Raw genomic sequence first — 19,853 nt, 5'->3', positions numbered from 1 at the left:
CAGGAGAGCTGTGGGTGGGGTAAAATAAGGACTGAACTTAAATGAAACATCTCCCTGTCTTGCACCTCGCTCTGCAAAGTGAGAAGTGGCTCCCCGACACATTCTCCCAGTGTCCTGACACTCCGATCAAAACTTTCTGTAAGAAGCAAGCACCATATAGAGAGAGTGAAAGAGGAAAATTGGCCCCAGACGAGGCATCTGGTGAAGAATCCAGCTTTTTAAACCACTTTTAATTTGCAGCACACTAAACCATAACATTACTTGCAGCACAGGGCAGCAGCAGCCCTGGTATACTTAAGCCAGGACTGTTTTCTCCCAGCAAAAGGCTTTGTGATGCTTCAGCACCTCTCCAGATTAATGCTTCTCACCACACTCCCTCAGATTTCAGTGCGTATGGGTTTTTATAAGCGAGTTAAGGAAAGAAGCAAAATTCAGCCCTGGTGTTTATGTGCTCATTAGTACTCCTCAGCAAGGGAGCTGGCACCAGGGGGTTGATGTTAAGAGTTATCTTCCCTTTCCCTCCTCTTCCCCAATTTGATTCCCTCTTAAGACCCTTTGTGCATGGCTAGGAATCCTCACATGCTGAAATCTATAATTATATATAATCATTCCAGGTACTTGCCGCAGATGATAGCACAGTCCTGTGTGACATATGACTGTTGATTGAAAATATTTTATTGCTTTCTAAAAATCAGTTTTAATTAACTCCAAAGAGATACAGTAAGTAGACCAGCAAAACTATTCAACAAACTCAACTATCTGACATTTTCTTTCTCTGCAGGAGGAGAGATGGTTCTGCAAAAACAAACTGAGAATACCTGGTTTTGCTGTAGTTCGTAGAGGTTGAGCTCCTCTGCATAGAATTTATGCTTAAGTTCCAGCAGAACTTCAGGTGAAATCAATGAATCAATTCATTGGTTTCAGCTGGAGTTTGATTAGCACCTTGCACCTGAGTCAGGTAAGAATAAGATCAACAGTTTTCAGAGGCTAAACATGCCACCAACTGCACAGCCACGCAGTCCTTGCCAAGGAAAACTTCTCGTATTGGTTTGAGACTTCATTTCACCTCCTCCCGGTCAGCAGCTACCACGCTGCACTAACTCTGCACTCTGGAGGAAACGTACCATGAGATGTGTACAGTTATGCTGCGAGGCAGGAGACTTCCAGCATCCTTAGATGCAGTGCAGATAATTCTCCTGAAATTCCTACTCTGCATAAGACAACATGGGAAGGGAGGGTCCTTCATAATGCTCCAGCACTTCTAAGGAAATATTATTGGACTCATCAAAGTAGTAATTCCACTCTCACACTGACTATGAAATAAAGAAAATGGCACCTCAGATAACGGCATTTCTTTTTAGCATTGGCTTCTGTGACCTCTACTTTGAGAGGACGTATCAGGAGATAGCCCCAGCTCCCAAGGCCGTGCCTCGCCTCACCTATTCTAGAAAGTCCACTGCACTCACCAGCACAGTACCTGAATACATCTTCTTCCCTCTCCCACTTCGAGTTCCATGCAGTGTTTTCCCCAAAGCACAATCACAAAACACTTCGCCTTACCCTGTGCCCCAAACCAAAGGCATTACCTCCCAGTGGTAGGAATAAAGCTCTGTTACTCTGGGGCCAGCCTGTCACCCGTATCACGCCTCCTGTGATGTGTGTGATCCAGTGATGCTCCTGTGATCACTGAAGATCAGATTTATGTCTGATCTTCAGTGAAAGCTGGCAGTCTCCATAAATGAAAAATTTACTTCTGGATGACCCTGGTTTGTACATCAGCTTTGCACTGGGATATTTTAGCAGTACCCATAGAAAGATGAATAAGTCACCCCTGCAGCTGGGAAACCTCTCCCATTCCCCAATTTGACCTATATGTCATTTTCCAGCAAACAATTTCCTCGCGAGCAGATAACTGCTTGGCTTGCGCAGGAGTCAGAGGCGAGTGTGGTTCTCACAGCCATCACCAGGGCACTGCACTGGCACCGTCTCTTCCGAGGTGGCCTTGCCCACCCCGTTGTGCACAGCACGGCTGTGATCCAGCTGTTCTTTCTGGCCTTTTGTGGTGCAAGTGCCACCGCTAGGAACCAATGCGTGTTTCTTCTGCACCTGCTCTAGTATCTGCAGCACCTGAAATTAGTAAACACAGCTGTGAGTGGGTTAGTAATTAGGGGAGAGCACTAATTTCTTCTCCTGCTATTGAAATAATGTCCTATTCTCTTCCAAGCTACATGTCTGGGCTCAGCCTTGTGATTACCCTAAGGTCTCTGGGACAGGTGTAAATGGAGAGCCGGCCCATGGAGGTCCGTGACCTTGGATCTCAAAGCTCTTTCCGTGAATGAATCAGTCTCACCTTGCACGTTCCCCAGTCATGTGCTCAGCACAGAGAGGAGCAGTGGTGGTCCAGAGGCAGGATCAGGACACAAGCAACATGGAGCTCTGGTTTTCTGCTCTTTCATAGAGGGTGGTTCCTATGACAACTCCTCATGCTACCACAAATTTCTTCACTTCCTTATGGAATAGGGAAACCCCTGGTCTGAAACCCACTTAATGGAGATGAAGAAATGGAGCAGAATTAAAATCAAGGTTAATTTTACCTGAGACTTGGGGATGATACCAACTCTGAAGAATCCTATGTTTCCACTGTCAATTTTGGTGCAGTCCACAACAGTGGAGGCAATGTTCTCTGGAGAAGGCCCATCACAAAGGACTGCATCCACCTAAGAGCAAGAGATGTTCACACCAAGTTCCCCTCAGGCATTTGGGAAAAGAGAGGGCAGTTTCCCCCTCTCGACAGCAGGTAATTATTATCAAAGGCAACTCTGCTCCTTCCTACTTCATTGTATTGACACTAACTAAGGGTTGAATTTGGAATGAATGAGGAATGAGTTGAATAAAAGCAAAGAGAGAGCTCTATGGGGTGTAGGTCAGCAGTACAGCAAAGACAGGTTTATATCAGCTGAGGAGCTTTGAAGAAGTCCCATCCACAAAGCAAATGTGCAGAAAACCAAATTTTTGAGGAGTTAGAGGTGGAAGATCTGTACCACCTTTTGCTGAAAACTTCCCTCACACGAGCTGCCACGAACATGCCAGATGTAGTATGCTCAGGATTTAGCAGTGAAACAAAACAGCCATTTGAGTGGCCATGACCATTGTACTTCCAGAACTTATGAAAGTTTTAAACTCCAGGAATATTTCAGACCTTTGGCACCAGTTTTAGTGCAGCTTCAGCTTTAGATGGGAATCCCCTGTGTTCTGACAGCACAACGCCAGCTGGAGCCCTGGTGCATTCAGGCATCAGTGGTTTTATTGCTTGTAAGCAAAGAAGCATTTTTTTGTTGCTCATATCGTTGTGTTACAGATGAACTCACTCTCATTGCCAACCCATAACTATACTGTATAAATCATAAGACTTTTGGTCTCCCACCAAGCTCTGTATTTTACACTGTTCTTTCACTATGACACCAACACAAGGCGTGTCCATGAGACTTTTTTAATGAGATGCTTTCCCAGATTCTTGAGATCATCTATGGATTGGCCTACTGGAAACAAAGTGGTTGTGTTTTTCCATCCCCACATCTTTTGGGGCCAGCCAGAATGAAAAGACACAGAGCCCCAGTTACCTTATCTCCCAGCTTAGCATACACTTGGTTGTGGTGTGTTGTGTCTGCCTCTCCTGTTGGGTTAGCTGACGTGACCGCAATGGGGCCAACCTGGTGACAGAAGAATGGGAATGAAAGCTCTGAGCAGGTTTTGCTGTACAAAACAGATGACTTGAACTCTGAGTCTCTGTGACTTTAAAGAAAACTCAGTGTGACTCACCCAGGTAGAGACACCTAATTTGTAGGCAACTACAGTCCCACCAAATCTGTGTACAAGTGACTAACACCCTGCTAAATTGCGGTTTACTGATGTTGATCAGGAAAGAACATTTTGTTTTCCAGCAACAGCAATTGCCAAGGACCTACAATGCCTGTCCTAGAAATGAGTAGAACGTGCATGGTATCACAGTTCCTCTGGCCACATTCTGGACCTTCTGAAGTTATTCTGGCTTCAGGTAAGCCCACACTTGCAGCAGAAGTGTTCTATGTAGGAAATCAGACAAGTGTCTGTTAATTGCATCTTTTCTGGATTTCTGACAAGGTGGTTGTTCTTGTCACCCTCTTTTGTGAAATAAAATCAGCTGACTGCATACTCCAGTACTTCTTAATGATATTTTTCTTGCGGGAGTTACTCACGTTAACAGTTTTCACTCCCCAGACCTGTCTGAACGTGCTAGGATTCTCACTTCACTGAGAAAATTAAAAAGAGAGGAGTAGTGACATACCGAGGGGGCTGGAAGGGTGCTCCAGCCTCTCACTATCTTTCTCCCCTCCAGCAGGCCAGAGGACCTGGGCACTAGTGACTGACACCAAACCTGCTTCCTAGACAGGGGAACAGCCAGGTCCGGCTGGCAGCACTGATGGGATGAGCGTGCTTTGGCCACTCACCAGGTCGATGAGGTGTGTGGTGACAGAGCAGTCGGGGATGCGGATGGCAATGCTCTGAGGGGTACCAACGTATTTAGCAGAGTCTTTCATTCCCAGGAAGTCCACCCATTCACCTGCACAAGGAAGAGTCACATGGCACTTAGGGATGTACATCAGTCCAAACAATGATCGTACCGGAAACATCACATGGAGCATGTGGTGTTGCAGGGATGCATGACTTAAAGTTTCAGGGTCAAAGCTCTCCAGAGAACTTGGAAGTAACAGCATTTCCTCACCTCTGGGAACCACCAAGCTAATAGGAGATGGCCATGCAGCCTCCATGAAGTCCCAGAGGAGGGGAGTGAACAAATGCTTTGCAGGTTCCAGTTGCTTTAAGCTAGAAATCCAGAGTGACATGGGGCGATCCTGAGCCTGGCGCTTAGATCTGGAAAAGAGTGAAGAAAAATGAGCCTGGAAGTAAAATGGGAATTTAGTTTCAAGCTGAAATGGAAATTGTGTTAGCGAGACCTAGAGTTAAGACAAGGTGTGTAGGCTCTGCCCCAGATCACTGGTCTGTAGTAAAAGTAGAACTGTTCAACAGATGACCTGACAGAAAGGGACATTAATGACTACTCCCAGTCAGGAATGCCTACTCCAAATCAAGGTTTTAGCTTCTTGTATAGTGATGGGTCAAAGTCCCAGCTGCCCAAGTTCTGAGGAAACCCCACCAGTATGAGTGGTCCCAGCTGCTTACAAAAGCACAGCTAGAGGCATTGTTAAACATGAGAGGGGTTTTGGTTGTGACAATATATACCTACAAATGTGTATAATGATCCCCTGCCCCATCTGTCTCTTTGGGTTTCCTTATGATATCCAAGTGCCTGGCTCCATCTCTTGCCAGGAGACCTCAATATTCTACAAGACTATTACAGCTCAACTGTCTCTTTTCCTTAAGTGGATCTCCTCGCCCAGACTCATCACCTTGTTGCTCCCATGAAGGCTGAGCTATGCGTCCCATCGCTCTCGATGGCTGCTGTAGTCAGTACTCAGCAGCAGCTCTAAATCCTAGAGGCTCCTTTAGACCAGCCGAGGAAGCCTCCACCGGGGCAGAAAGACAAATACTTACCGGTGAGCCTTCTCCACAGCGTCAGGCCGATTACAGGCTGCCACAAGCACATACACAGTATCTGTGGGGATGCCACAAGTCCCTCCGTTCTTCAGGATACCTGTTTGCATGTGAACAGGGAAGAACCCCTTGAGTGACTAGAAGTGAGGGGCTGTAACTCAATGGAAGAGCTGTCACAGACAAAACAGCCAATTTGGTGCTCTTATCTCCTTTTCCCAACTAACAAAGCATTTCCTCTGACAGTGCATTTGCTAGCATTCATCCAAGAGGAGATCTGGCACTTAGCAGAGCTCTGGGCCACGCTCATCAGGGCCAGAAGTCACTCAGCCCTGTGGAGACAGCAAGCACCCTGCATTTGCCCTTTCTCTGTACAAAGCTTTCAGTGGTAGTTCCAGCCTGAAGGATCCATGTATCTTAGATTGGATGAGCAGACAGGGGTATGATACAGGAGAGACTGCAGCAAACTCACTGCTAAACCCAGCTCCTCTTTCCCCCCTGGTGTATTTAGCTTCTAATAACTTTTGTAACTTCACCCACTTGATCAAAAAGTCATCAGATTATCACGATTTCCAAATCTGCATTGGAACAATGTGCTTTTAATAGTGTTCTGCTATGAAAACTCCCAGCATTTACCCTCCACCCCCACATTATGCCCTATGCATTTCCCTTACCTGCAATTCTCTTGACTGAGGAAGCTTTCCTGGCAGGCAGGTGAAGGCACTTGGTCATTCCTCCCCCCACACCACCAAGCTGCACAATGGGCCTACCCATTGGTAAGCAGGAGCCCTCAAAGGTGCTGTTGCAAAGGGCAGACAGGAAGCAGTAAAAGCTGACCAGACCAAAGATGAGAGTGGCAGCAATGTCATAGCCAGCGGGAAGAGCGTGGATGGAATCCAGCAAAAAGCTGACAGCGATGAGCAAGAAAGTGATGGAGTAAAAGAACCAGGCGATGTTTAAGAAGATCGTGCAGAAGACAATGAAGACATTGAAAAGCATGAAAGCAATGATGCCTACTGCTGCATGGAAGCTTCTGGTGGTGCCATAGAGGCCACCATATCTTGTCAGGCCCCATATGATCCACATGACAGCATAGAGAATGAAGGCACTGCTCTCCAGGGTTTTACCCCGGGCAAAGGCCACTGAGCCACCTAGAAGCTTAAGGATCCCACCAGCTACCACTACCCACGGAATTACAACAGTAGCAAGTGGAGCCTGTGGGTCCCCTGTCATTGTTATAGTAAAAGAAGCGAGGACACTGCATGCATAGCCAAGCACTTCTGCATCTGCATACCTGGAATACCCAAGGTAGGGAGCATGAAGGTCTGCCCCTTCACGAAGCTTCAGAAGACTGCTGTGATCAAGTAGGGCCTTCACAGCACCCTTCCCTGTTGGGATTTTGGCACTTGCTTTCACATTGTACAGGTGAATTAGAGTCATCAAGGCTGAGGACACAAATATGGCCACATCCACGCCTTGGGGTCCACCTTCAAAAAATCCCTTGGGAGAGCAAGCTAATGCAATGCAGTAGGCCACATAAAAGAGCAAATACAGGCCATCGGCTGGGCTCTTAAGAGTGAGGAAAAGGGCCAAGACAGCAAAAAGGATTGAGAAAACCACCAGGAATGGAGTAGGGAGGGATGGCTCCTCTGGTTGCCAGACTGGGTACAGAAGGCAATAGCCTCCAGCAAATTTCAGGATGGAAGTAAAACCAAAGAATGTAGCCATTAGTACGTCCATTGCACGGTATGATAAAATGCAGATGCCAATCTGGTAGATCCCAGCTGCCCACAGCCAGGGCACTTGACCGATAAATAGTTTGCCAGTGATGCCCAGGAGCCTACAGCCAAAGACACTGGCAGACAGCATGTTCAGGATCAGACCGGTGACTGCAAAACAATTAATGCCACCACTGGTGGATTGGATCTGTTCATGGGTCTTTTTCTTGGCCAGATCTGTGCCAGGGAGGGCAATTTTCTCTTTGGTTAGGAAATAGAGAATCCTTCCCAGAGCAAAATAACCACCAACCAAGCAGACGATCATATAGTTGCAAGCCACAGCAGAGGAACCAAAAGCTGTGCTATAATGCATGGCAACTTCATGAGCACTGGCGAGTGAGACAGCAGAAGCAATCAGAGCTAGGATGACCTCTCTGCAAAGGAAGCCCACCACTGCAATAATGAGTAGTGCCAAAGTAAATGTGACCAGGCCAGGCACCAAGGCATTGCGGAAATCACCAGTGTCGTTCAAAAGTCCTTGCCCTCCCAGGATGAAGACCACTCCATAGCCGCACCAGAACACTGAGATGGTCAGGCAGAGAGACAGGAACAGGGAGGCATTTCTTAGGCTTCTCCGAATTCCTGTGAAACAAATGACAACAGAAACAGAACGGTGGTTTCAGGACAGTAGGCTATGGAAAGCGGTAGTTAGGACAGGCGGCTGTGCTACGGCACATGGTGTGTTGGAAGCATGATCACTGTGCTAGCATGGAGCTGCACAGGTCCTGCGTGATGCTAGACAGAGCCATCACGAGTTGGGGTAGGTCTGCACCATACCCCATTATGCTGTGTAGTCATGACCATACAGACTCCATCAGCACAACACCGTGTTCACCAGAATGCCTGAGGTGAGCTCAAAGCACTTGAGCTCCTTCAACTAAGTACTGTGCCAGGCCTGGCGGGCAGTTTGCACTAATGAAGTTGAGGTTCAGCAAGCCATTGTCTTATCCTCCTCATGATGCCTACGAGACTCAGTAACAAGACCATACTATACTAATACAGATCAAGTCCTGACACCGCTTTCCTTTGGGTTGCCTGGTGGTTTGTTTTGTTCCTGCTGTAAGCTGTCAGCTGTTTGAACCACAACTGTCATACAACCTGCTGCATCCCATAAATAATTGGACCTTTTCAGAAGACAGAAGCATAGGTATTGCAAGATTGATTCCTTCTCAAGAACTATCCTGCTTGGTATCCTGATCCCCAAGATGACAAAGACCTTGATTTAAAATACTTCAAGGTGAATGGAACCCACCTACTACCCTCAAACAATTATCACAAAGTACCTTATTTTTACTGCTATGCTTTCTTACTTTACAATGTGAGGACACTGATCAGCACGGATAGAGCTGAAAGCTTCCTTGCAAAGCTGGAGCTTTGTAATGGACCTGTGCTTCATTTCTTCCTCAAACTGATACAGCCTCGTGAGCCAGACTCATGTTGGGGAGGGAAGCAAGAGCTCAGCTGAAAGAGTCCCCAAGCTACAGAGGACTGTAATCACACAAGTATGCATCTCTTGGAACAAGGGAGCCTAGAAATTCCTGCCTTTGGTAGGAGCTGTTGTTTCCCACCAACTGTGAAACATCACCTGCCCACTGGTCCATTTCATATGGCTCCATCAATACAGCTGCTTCTAAGTGTTTTCTACTAATGCTTTGTGCCACTGCTGACTGAGAGAAGAGGTGGACCTATGTTTTCTGGATTAAAATATGTAGTGTGTCCCCCAAGCTGTCTGCTTTGTAGAGGAAAAAATACCAGTATCAGATCTTGGATTTTCACGTCCTCATCACTCTGAGCTGAAAAGGAGAAATAACTCAGCATTCATTCTCAAAAGTGTGGACTTTGTTATAGCCAGTGATTTTTTTCTCTCAGGTAAGTAGATCTCTTGGCATTTACGCATCAACATGCCACTTCAATGCATGGATGCCTAAAGTACTCTCAGAAAGCCTGGGAACCATCTTTAGAGAAATCATGTGTTCAGTCTGTTAAAACTCTGAGAGAGCCTGGTAAAGCATTTGTTCAAAACTAACATTAATTTCTCTAGTTGCCTATATAGGAAAAATTTCCTGCGCTGACACACTCCTCTAGGAGAATGAATCAGTGGTCTGGCAAGGCTGCCACGGTTTGTGTAAACCTGTTGGCAAAGCCCACCATGTACGAAAAAATACAAGTACGCAAAGCTATCGAAGGGGGAGGCCTTGAGGCTGGCCACCTCCGAGTCTTACCTGCATATGCCAAAAGAGACGATAAAACCAACAGAAGGACCCCAAGAGCTGTGCTGGGGATCAGAGGGGCTGCTCTGGGTGAACTGTAGAAATTCACTGCCAGTAAGAGTGATCCTGTGTGTGACAAGGAGGTGGAAAACAAGAAAGAGCTTGTAAACTTTGCCCCAAAAAGCAGGAGAGAACCAGAGTGGCAAGAGCAGGGAGTAGAGAAAAAAAACAACAGTACAAGACATGCAAACAGTGAAGTCTAAGGGGCGGGGGGGCTATGCTGTAACCTGGTTTGTGTCCAAGGCTTCACCTTTTCTGGGTGCCTGGCTTTAAGAAACTTGAACTTAATCATGTTTGAAAATGCTCCCCTGTTGCCAGATAAAAGCAAAAATCAGCTCTCCGATTCAAATTACACAAAAGGCAACCGGATGCAAACACACTCCACAGATGATCACATAAGCCTTGTGCCTACAGAAAACCAGGCAAAAAATGCAAAGGGGCAGCACTCAGAAAGATGAAACACAAAGAAGGAGCAAATGAAAGGGAGTGAACACAGAAAACAGAGCTGCAGGGAAAATGCAAAGGGAGGAAAGTGCATCCAAATAAAGATCACTTATGAAAATGACTACCAAAAAGTTTTGATTTGCTTCCTACCCAGGATGGATTGAGTACAAAAGTTCAGGCCAGCACTTTAAAGCCAAGACAAATATTTTGTTGGCTGCTGAGATAGGTGCAGGGATCTCTGGATCTAAAAGTTTTACCCAGGGAGCTAAGATGCAGAATAAACAGACTCGTTAGCCCCCTTTGCAAAGGGGGGTGTCCATGAAAGCTAGTCCCAACCCCATCTTCCCGTGCCAAGAAGACTTGACCCCTACCTGCGGAAATGCCCAGGAGCCCTATGGAGGAATGCAGTGACTCAGCCTTTCTGTCTGCCATCGCAGAGCCTGCTGAAGACCCAGATGCGGGCTGAAGTGCTGCCTCTCTTTCCTCCCTAGCTCTTTATAACCAAACCAACTCCGCTGGCCTGCGTTCCTCCCTGCTCTCCACCCCTTTTCCCTACAAACATCTTCTGTTAGTGTTCCTTTCTGCATGCGGGAGGAAATGTAAATGAGTTGCTTGCTGCAATAAATTTGAGTCTGTGAGTCAGCAAGGACTGCTGGTAGCTCCCTCCAGGGGCCTGTTAATTTTACTGTTGATTAACCCTTGTTAAAAAAGACACTTGAAAAATAACACTGAGGGTTTATTACTATTACTGCCTTTTTGCTACTGCCAGTGAGGAAATTACACTGGTTAAATTAAAGCTTTTTTAAATAATCCATCTTGCTGGAGCAAACAAGTACGTTGCAAGCCCAGGAGCTCCTTGGGGACCAGTTATTTCTCCTAACACTGGCCACGGTCCTGCTGTTGTGCCTGTCACAGCTATGAATGCCTGGCACCGCTGGTCCTGTGCAGGGCAAACCCAGGGCAGATTCAGTGCCATTCCCTTAAAGGTGGCTTCTGTTCCTGTGCCACCCCACATCTCTCCAGTCCGGCCTCCCTGCGCACACTCCCAGGTTGCTCCTCCCGAGTGGTGTTCACAAGGGAGGTGTCAACGCGAACATGCAGCCTGGAGACCGTCAGTGTAAGGATAAATCTGGAGGAGCCTTGCTGGCTGTCCAGGAGAACTATGCAGGCAGCATCAGTCATTGCCGTGATTGCTGCTGTATCCTAAAGGCGACATGAGGACCTAGTCACAGCTTCCTACTGCTTCCCACGGAGGATATGTGGTCAGCACATAAAGGTGTTCACCAGTGCAGGAGAGGCTGCAGAAAGCAGCAGAGACTGGCATCGGGATCACATTGGGTCACACATTAAGTGGAAATTAGGCAGAGAACTGTTCTGGGAGAGCTAGCAGAGCTTTGGTAGAAAACAGGGGCAACACTTGCCTGCACCTATGTACATTCCTCCATCATTTTGTTTGTGTGCAATGGACCAGTGTAGGTTCTATTCCCATTAAGGACTCGGCTCCTGTTCCCATCAGCCCCAGTTAAAGCAAATTCCACTCTCAGCCTCTTGACAAGACCAAAGATGCAGAACAGTGGAAAGAGCTTCACACTGATATTACTAGGCTGATCAAGGATGACTCTGTAGAGGCCCTACAGCAGCAAGCTGTGATACTCCTCATGGCAGATCCTGCTCGATGCTCCCCCATAAGTCATGCTGCACAGCCAGGGCTGGAGGACAGAAGAGCTGTTGGAAATGAGACTTCTGGCTGCACAGAGTGGGGCTCAAAGACGGGCCTCCAGGATCATCCAAGGCATCGGATCTGTAGCAGCACCCAGAACAACCCCAGACTGTCAGAGCCAACAGATAATGTCAAAGGAGCTTGCTCCTCCTGCTCCCTCAGCCAGCTGGAGCATGGTGGCACGCTTCTATTGCACAGATGCATCACTATAATGGCTCCCAAACTTTCCTGGTTTCTTCAGTGCTTTGGAGGACAGTTATCTTTGTGTTCACCCTTCAAGAAGAGCTCTGAGGCAACAGGGTTCCTTCATACTCATCTTCACCAGAATATTAATGCAGATTAAAGCAAGGTGTTAATATTAAAAGCCCAATGTCTCTACTGTACCAAATGTGTGCAGGCATTCCCACACAGAATGGAATAACTCAGCTGAAAAGTATTGTTCATCAAGAGTATGCTTACTGCCGATAGATCTTTAGGTTCTGTACAACTATTGAGATAGCTCTTATTACATGAGGAAGCAAGCACTGGAACAAGCCTGGTCTGTCCAGTTACACCTAACCAATTATATCAGTAAGAGGAACCGGCTCTGTCACTTTGCAACAGGCAGAGCTAAATTATATGGTCTGAAGCAAGCAGTAAGTTTATTTAAATCATCAGCCCCTGGCTATCTTTGTTCCATCATTAACGGGACTCCTAACCAGATGAAGGTGGAAGAAATTGTTCAAGTCACAGCATGATTCAGCTGTTTTTTCATGCAAGATGAAATAATACATTTCTAAACTAGTTAGAATACCTTAGATAGCAAAACAAACATTAGTGGAAAGGCTTTTGGTGTTTTCCACACACATCTCACAGTTCAATTCCTGTTCTGGGTAATAAAAGTAACTGTAAGAAAAGCCTTTGTTAAATTAGCTGGACTGCAAGTTCTTCCTCATGTGCTTTTTGTTCCTGCTTGTACAGGTTGAGCTAGGAATATGTGGTGCCTGATATCACTAGTTTTAAGAGATGCATGCAATAAATGAAGTCACATGCATTAGCAATAAGTATCTTCCTCATGCCTGCTATGTCTAACGAACTTGCCAAAACACCATTACACACAGAATACACTTCATGTGTCTACAATACATGATAGAGACCCGAGCAAAATTTCGTATAAATATCCCCTGAAAAACATCCTTCAGCCATGTTGAAGTATTTTGCTCTCTGAAGAATGGCAAGACAGTCTCAACAGGCCACAGTTATTTCAAGAGTGCAAAGCTGAAACAGAGAGGTACATAATCATCTCAGGTGTGAGCATATCAGGGACAAGGAAGAACAAGTCTCTGCAGGAGCAAGGGAGTTTCCCCACCACATGCTGTGAATTTACTGCCCTGTGCCCCTCTGTGGTCAGAGATCTGCCAATTCCTGGCACCACTTTCCCAGCAAATGGAGAGATGGTGCTGTTGATGAAGAATCAAATTATTAATTCTTACCCTCAGGACCAAAAGTCCAGGAAACAATTACAGCTGAGTGCAAAATGGTCTGCCTTTGGGAGGTGGGATATGAGGATGACATTTAAAGTCCAAAAAGGAAATCTTGGTGTTCAAAGACTTTTTAAAAACACTTAGGTTTCAAAAAGTGGGGCACAGAGAGGAAGGCACTGGCTGGAATACTTGCTCTGGGCGGGCTCCCTTTGATACCATCTTATGGCCAAAGGCTTTGGTACTTTAGTCTGAAATAGAATGGAAAATCAACAGCTGAGAAGGAAAAATACAGCTGCTCTGTTGAACAGGTCACGTCAGCTGGGGATGCTTTGGAGACAACGTGCTGGGAAGGAGACCTGCGAGAGAGCAGTCATTTGGGGAAACAAATAATATTTACATGCCCTGCCTGTGGCACTGGAAATAAAACCTTCTTGCCAGTAAGAAATTCAGCCCAGCCCTCCTGGCCCCACCTGCTCCTGGGGGAGGGATCGCACTATAAAAGACTCCAGGCAGTGAACTGAGATGCACAGCACCTTGGGGCTCTCCAGGGAATCCTCCTGCTCTGGTTGTGACCATGGGAAAGAGAGTGGCGGTTGTGCTGGCCGGCTGTGGGGTGTATGACGGGAGCGAGATCCACGAGTCTTCTGCCGTGCTGGTGCACCTCAGCAGGGAGGGGGCACAGGTAAGGGGCACGCTGGCAATCTCCTGTCCCATCTCTGCATTTGTCCTGCTCTGCCTTTCGATCTCTCCCTCTTGTAGATGGTACTTGCATTTAAGGAGCTTTGCAGCTTGCCGGACAAATCATAAGCTCCCCATTGCTGCTAGAGTAGTTGCAAAGCATAAGTGACTGGAGTGAAAGCAAACAGCACAGTGTAGGAGCTACTACAGCGAGCGTGGAGAACCCCCTCGTCTCTGCTTCGCCCTCACAGCTTTGCTGTGCGAGAGGTTTGGCTCGGTGCTCTGTGTTGGGTGTACCTAAACTCTGGAACAAACGCACTCTCTGTTCTTTTTGGCTTGCGCTTCCTCTTTTCTGCTTTGGTATTTCTGTTTAAAAGACTACTGTTGGGTTTTGGCTGTTTGAAATTAATCTTTTTAAAACCCCAAATATTAGAACTGAATATAGACAAGTTCTTGTGAGTTGAACTTGAACGGGAGTAAAAAAGGCGAACATCAAGCAGTTGTTCTAATATGCCATTAGCCACCCTGCGAGACTGGGAGATGAGGGAGAGCCGCCCTATGTAACGTTACCCTCAGCTGGGAGACAGGCACCCACAGACCCCAGTCAGAGCCGCTCCCCTCGGGAATCGGAATCTCTAGTAAATACAAAGGCACAGCAGCGATGAACGGCTGCGGAGCCAGCCCATCCAGTTCCAAAGCCTTCCAAGTGTGCACCCGCTGTTTGCCTGAAAGCTGAGACTTCTCCAAACCTTTTCTCCACTGCGTGCAATTTTGCCTCTTCTCTCCTGGAGCTGCTGCAGTCGCTCCCCCGCTGCCATACCCTGCACGGGCAGGCTCGGAGCACGGTCCTGCCCCCATCCCTTGACCGGCAAGGACCTCTAGTGGGGAAACCTCAGGAGGTAGTTCAACCTCCTCTTACCGGTTGTTTGCCTAAGGAAACTAAGAGCAGAACAGCACAGCACAGCACAGCATGGACTGTTTTGGAAGGGCTGGAAGGGACCTGCAGTGATCATCTAGTCCAACTACCTGACTGCTTCAGGGCTGACCAGGTTAAAGCGTGTTGGTGCAGGCATTGTCCAAATGCCTCCTTAGCACTGTCAGGTGTGGGGCACCGACCACCTCTCCAGGAAGCCTGTTCCAGTGTTTGACCACCCTCTTGGTAAAGAAATGCTTCCTCCAGTCTAAACATACACTGAGTCCAGTTTAAACACTCCCTGGCACAGCTTTGAACTACTCCCGGGTGTCCTGTCTGTGGATTGCAGGGAGAAGAGCTCAGCACCTCCTCCCCATGTCCCCTCCTCAGAGTGCTGCAGAGAGCAATGAGGTTGCCCCTCAGCCTCCTGTCCTCCAAACTAGACAATCCCAAAATCCTTAGCTGCTCCTCATAGGACATTCCTTCCAGCCCTGTCACCAGCTTGGTTGTTCTCCTCTGGTCACCTCTGATTACCTTCACATCCTTCTTAAATGCGAAGGGTGTTACAGTCCCAAAATGTATCGCCCACCTGTTTGCCACACTCCATTCCTAATTTCTGCATGTGAGCTTGAAACAGTTCTGAAGGAAGGGGAAGCATTTTCCAGAAACAGAAATATTATGACTTTGGGAAAATAGTGGCTGGGGAAAAGAAACTCAAAGTCCTGTCTTGGAGGGAGGCCCGTGGTTTGAGAGCAGCTTGCTGGGTAGTCAGCAGCCATAGGGGGTCACTGGCTTTGGGGGGCCTGCCCCTGTGAAGGTGATTGAGGATGATGGAAACCTCTGAGAAAAAGCTTCACCAACGGCTTTTGGGACCCCGTGTTTTCCTAGGAAGGAAAGGAGTCACTGCTCCTGCTCCAGCACTTCACCCCCCAAAACAAGCAGTGTGGGCTGGCTTCATTGCTCTCAGCTAACACCATGCTGTCTCCTCTAAGGTCAGGGTAAACACTCCTGTGCAGAAGCTACAAAAGACCTTTCTTTCTTTCTTTCTTTCCTTCTTTCCCCTCCCTGTGACAAAACCTTCCTGATGCCGGTATCAGATACCTGAAGGTCACTGCATTTACCAGCAAAGTTCTTTCCTAACAAAGTAACTCAAGCATTTTCATTCATGACCTATGAACATGCTGAAGGTTAATACATGACTGAACAATAAATGATCCATGACTGAAGGATAATAGACTCTTCCCCTCCTTCCCCAGGCAGAGGTTTATGCTCCTGATGTTGACCAGATGCATGTGGTGGACCATGTGAAAGGACAGCCAACTCAGGAGAAGCGCAACGTGCTAGTTGAAAGTGCCAGGATAGCCAGAGGCAACATCAAGGATCTAGCTAAGCTGGATGTCAAGGGGCTGGATGCCCTAATCATACCAGGTAGGACAGTATGCGGGGTCTGCATGCCCAGCCTTGGGAGCAGCTTAGTATGCTCTAAGCCCTGAACATGAGTCATGGGCTGGACAGGAACTGGGCAGAGCCACTGGGGATGAAGACAGGCTGGAAACAGGGATAGGAAGGACAGACATGTTCCATCCATGCTGGCACTGGCACGCTAGCTTGGACTTACATTAAAAGAGAACATGGCAATGCTGAAGCTTATCCCAAGAGGAGAGGGCAGATAACTGCCAATTCAATTATCCTCTTTTTTTGTGTGTGTGTGTTTTTTTTTTTTTTACTGGATGTAAAACTACCCCCTCCCTCACCACATGCCTACCTCCTTATCAGGAGAACGGGAGGCTGGTGACTCAAAAGTGGAAAGCTTGGTCAGTCTGGTGATGCATCTTTAGTGGAAGCATGACCATGGTGGGAATGGATTAGACCTGGAGCAAGGATTAAAAGACAAGTGAAAACTTGTTAGCGTGTTCCACCATAATTCAGAAAAGAACCCATTGGTGAAACGCAGTACCCAACAGAGCATTGACACCTGTCCGCTCCATTTCTGTATGGAAGCAAGAAAGGTGCTTTGATGTCTCGCCTCCTGGCAGTCAGCTCGCAACAGTCCAGCTTGTCTGTTTTCAATTCTTTAATCATTATTGGACAAATGCTGCCATCCATCAAATCCATCTTAGCGTTCTACCAGTAGTATCTGTCTATTACTTCTAGAATGTACCATTCTACAAGTAATACCTAAAAAACACCCTGCCCTGGAGTACTAATGTTCCACTCTAATCCGTTTCTCTTTTCTCAGGTGGCTTTGGAGTGGCTAAAAACCTGAGTACTTGGGCTACCCAAGGCAAGAACTGCATCATCTCCAAAGAGGTGGAGGAGGTCCTGAGGGCATTCCACGCTGCCAAAAAGCCCATTGGCCTGTGCTGCATTTCCCCAGTGCTGGCAGCCAAAATCTTCCCAGGCTGTGAACTGACCGTGGGTCATGACACAGAGTGTGAGAAGTAAGTAACCTTGGGGTGCTGGTAGGAAAGCACACCACAAACACCACAGAATCAGCAATGCCTCCCCAGCGCATCCAGCACCCTGCCGCAGCTCCCCTGCCCAGACACCTGAAGTCTTGTGACAAGCTGAACATTATTTCTGAGAACGAATGATTCATGTCACGCATTTATTAAGTTAACCTTGGCTGATAAATTATATAATAAGTTTCTGATGTACCACTTATCACTTACATATTCCTCTACATCTGTTTCAAGTTAAAATTAGAAATCAGATTTTACTTTTTATAGTTTTCTGTAATGGGGGTATTTTACCATACAGGGGCACAAGAGACTGCAAGAATTGCAATGAAATAAATTAGATTTTGAGCCAGGACGATGTTCAGATTTGTGGAAAGGAGGAATCTGTCCTTCCCTTGCCTGAAAGGAGAGAGGGAGGATACCAGAGGGATTAGTGGAACAAAGAGAAGCAGCAGAAGGGCACAGGAGCTTGTTTCCTTCCAACACAGGGCAAAAGCCACCCTTCAGCTCTCACCTCAGATGGACACCACTTCAGAGAGACTGCTGTAGCTGCTGCCTCTGGAGTGAAGTATTTCATAACGGGGGCCCTTCTGAAGGCTTAAGAGTTAAAAGCTGAAACTCTTTAAGTACATGGAAGAATTGTTTTACTATTTGTCAGCAGATCAGAGGGCACACTGTAGCAGTGGGTTTGTTATTTTTGTATACCGCTTTCCACAACTCTGATGGCTTAAAATAAGATGCTTTATTTTAAATACAATCTCATATCTGACCTCACCAATGTATGTAGCACCCTGTCTCATGCAGCTCTTGGTCCCAGGGCAAGAAAGACACCAGACCACTGACTCATAAAGTTAAGCAGATCCTGGGAAGGAACAGGATGGTTGCATAAGACTTGGTAGTGTTAAGAGAGGGAGATGGTTAAACTGTCCTTACACAGGAAAGCTGTGACTGAATTTTCCCAATGGCAGGGAAGGAACTATGACTGCTCTTGTTAGGAGGGGCTAGGAAGTAATGTCACTTGTAGAAAGCTGGTAAAAAAACCCAAACCTAAACCTAAACACAAAGTCTAGAGTGGGCAGAGTTAAACAGTGGAACATCTACAGCAAAACATCAAGGTCTTATTTTGGCTTTACTTCAGATTTTTAACTCACTGTAATCTAGAGGTTATTCTGGTTCTATAGTCCAGAATAAATTCCTCTGACAGGAAAATATTTGGATCCTATTAAGTGGGCTTTCTGTAGGGACCATCCATCTCTCTGTAATCAACAGACTTTTCACTCCAGGCCTCCACCAAATCACTCCATGTAATGACTGCTCCCCCCCACAGCATTGATTCTCTTTTCTTCTTGTAGATGGCCTTACGCAAAGACTGCTGAGACCATGAAGGAACTTGGTTGCAAGCATGTGAACAAACACGTCACTGAAATTCACGTGGATGTGAAGAACAAGCTGGTGACCACCAGTGCTTTCATGTGCAATGCCCCCATTCATGAGATCTACGATGGCATTGGAAAAATGGTCAAAGAAGTGGTTAGACTCGCCTGAATGCCACAGAACCACAGAATCCATCTCCTCTGGAGTGCAGGCACTGAGCCTTGGATATGTTCTTCCCCTTCATACACCCACTTGTCAACAGGCAAGCTGCTACTCAAACGGAGTTCTGCCCCCCCACCAGACCACTGTGGCTGCTGAGGAGGGAGAACTCCAAAGCAATGTAAGCATTGTCGTGTTCTGCTGAGGACACGCCACTTACTGCCAGCAAACTGTCAGTAATTGGAGTGTGGGCACGCACCGAGCTGGCGTGCAGAAGCCAGGTTTCCACGGGGCTCAGATGCAGCCGATGTCTTTAGTTCTGAGTGGCTGAGGAGTCGCCTGGGCCCTGTCAGCCATGATACCATGGGTCAATGGTCCCTTTCTGAGATTCCTTACACATCTGTCTTTGCCAGTACTCAAAGCTCCCCACAAACCTCCACCTCACAGAACAGATGAATTAGTGGCAAAAGGAAAGAACACGATTTTGTTGCTGAATAAAACCTAACACTTTTCACGTGGGCTGAATTTTGCTTTCATTTTTGCCTTTTAATCTGGATTAGGACATGCTCGTAGTGCTATGGGTTGGTCAGTGATTGGAGAAAACAATACAGGAAGAAGTCACCAGCAGCAAATCCCACTGGTTTTGCTAGGATTTGTCAAAACCCAGATGTGGGCATGAATATGACATCAGTGAAAGCAGAATCAAACCAATGTTACCATAGGTCTAGAGGGAAGAGGTTCTTCTCTTGTATTAACAGAACCATAGAATACCAGGTTGGAAGGGACCCCAAGGACCATCTCGTCCAACCTTTCTTGGCAAAAGCACAGTTTAGACAAGACGGCCCAGCACCCTGTCCAGTCAAACCTTGGAAGTGTCCAATGTTGGGGAATCCACCACTTCCTTGGGGAGATTATTCCAAGGGCTGATTGTTCTCTTTGTGAACAACTATCCTCTGCTGTCCAATCAGAATCTCCCCAGGAGTAGCTTGTACCCACTACCCCTCAT

General features: G+C 47.0%; 2 protein-coding genes across 2 annotated transcripts; one reads left to right on the top strand and one right to left on the bottom strand.

Annotated features, from left to right (window-relative positions):
• Positions 1-678: 678 nt before the first annotated feature.
• LOC102051992 (uncharacterized) lies at positions 679-10,559 on the bottom strand. The gene is made up of 9 exons (XM_055727843.1): positions 10,453-10,559; positions 9,590-9,703; positions 6,264-7,949; positions 5,593-5,692; positions 4,763-4,911; positions 4,488-4,600; positions 3,621-3,710; positions 2,595-2,717; positions 679-2,127 (listed from the first exon to the last, which is right to left on the bottom strand). Exons 1-9 carry the CDS (start codon positions 10,511-10,513, stop codon positions 1,933-1,935), a joined length of 2,631 nt encoding a protein of 876 aa, XP_055583818.1. The 5' UTR covers positions 10,514-10,559; the 3' UTR covers positions 679-1,932.
• Positions 10,560-13,782: 3,223 nt separating this feature from the next.
• On the top strand, positions 13,783-19,537 carry LOC102048153 (glutamine amidotransferase-like class 1 domain-containing protein 3, mitochondrial). Its single transcript, XM_005441947.4, has 4 exons — positions 13,783-13,946; positions 16,112-16,283; positions 17,095-17,296; positions 18,667-19,537. The coding sequence occupies exons 1-4, from the start codon at positions 13,839-13,841 to the stop codon at positions 18,857-18,859; spliced, it is 675 nt and encodes a 224-aa protein (XP_005442004.1). The 5' UTR covers positions 13,783-13,838; the 3' UTR covers positions 18,860-19,537.
• Positions 19,538-19,853: the final 316 nt, after the last annotated feature.

The sequence above is a fragment of the Falco cherrug genome, chromosome 15 (assembly GCF_023634085.1).
Source record: "Falco cherrug isolate bFalChe1 chromosome 15, bFalChe1.pri, whole genome shotgun sequence".
In the NCBI taxonomy this organism is placed as follows: domain Eukaryota; kingdom Metazoa; phylum Chordata; class Aves; order Falconiformes; family Falconidae; genus Falco; species Falco cherrug.
The sequence above is the reverse complement of the archived record's forward strand: the minus strand, read 5'-3'. Positions and strand labels throughout refer to the sequence as shown.

Excerpts from the sequence above, each read along its gene's own strand:
- LOC102051992 (XM_055727843.1), bottom strand. The coding sequence starts at position 10,513 with ATGGCAGACAGAAAGGCTGAGTCACTGCATTCCTCCATAGGGCTCCTG. Across the intron at positions 4,912-5,592 it reads GCTGTGGAGAAGGCTCACCG|ATCTAAGCGCCAGGCTCAGG; the intron begins GTAAGTATTTGT and ends ACTCTTTTCCAG. Across the intron at positions 2,718-3,620 it reads ATGCTAAGCTGGGAGATAAG|GTGGATGCAGTCCTTTGTGA; the intron begins GTAACTGGGGCT and ends TCTTGCTCTTAG.
- LOC102048153 (XM_005441947.4), top strand. The coding sequence starts at position 13,839 with ATGGGAAAGAGAGTGGCGGTTGTGCTGGCCGGCTGTGGGGTGTATGAC. Across the intron at positions 16,284-17,094 it reads GGATGCCCTAATCATACCAG|GTGGCTTTGGAGTGGCTAAA; the intron begins GTAGGACAGTAT and ends CTCTTTTCTCAG. Across the intron at positions 17,297-18,666 it reads CATGACACAGAGTGTGAGAA|ATGGCCTTACGCAAAGACTG; the intron begins GTAAGTAACCTT and ends TTCTTCTTGTAG.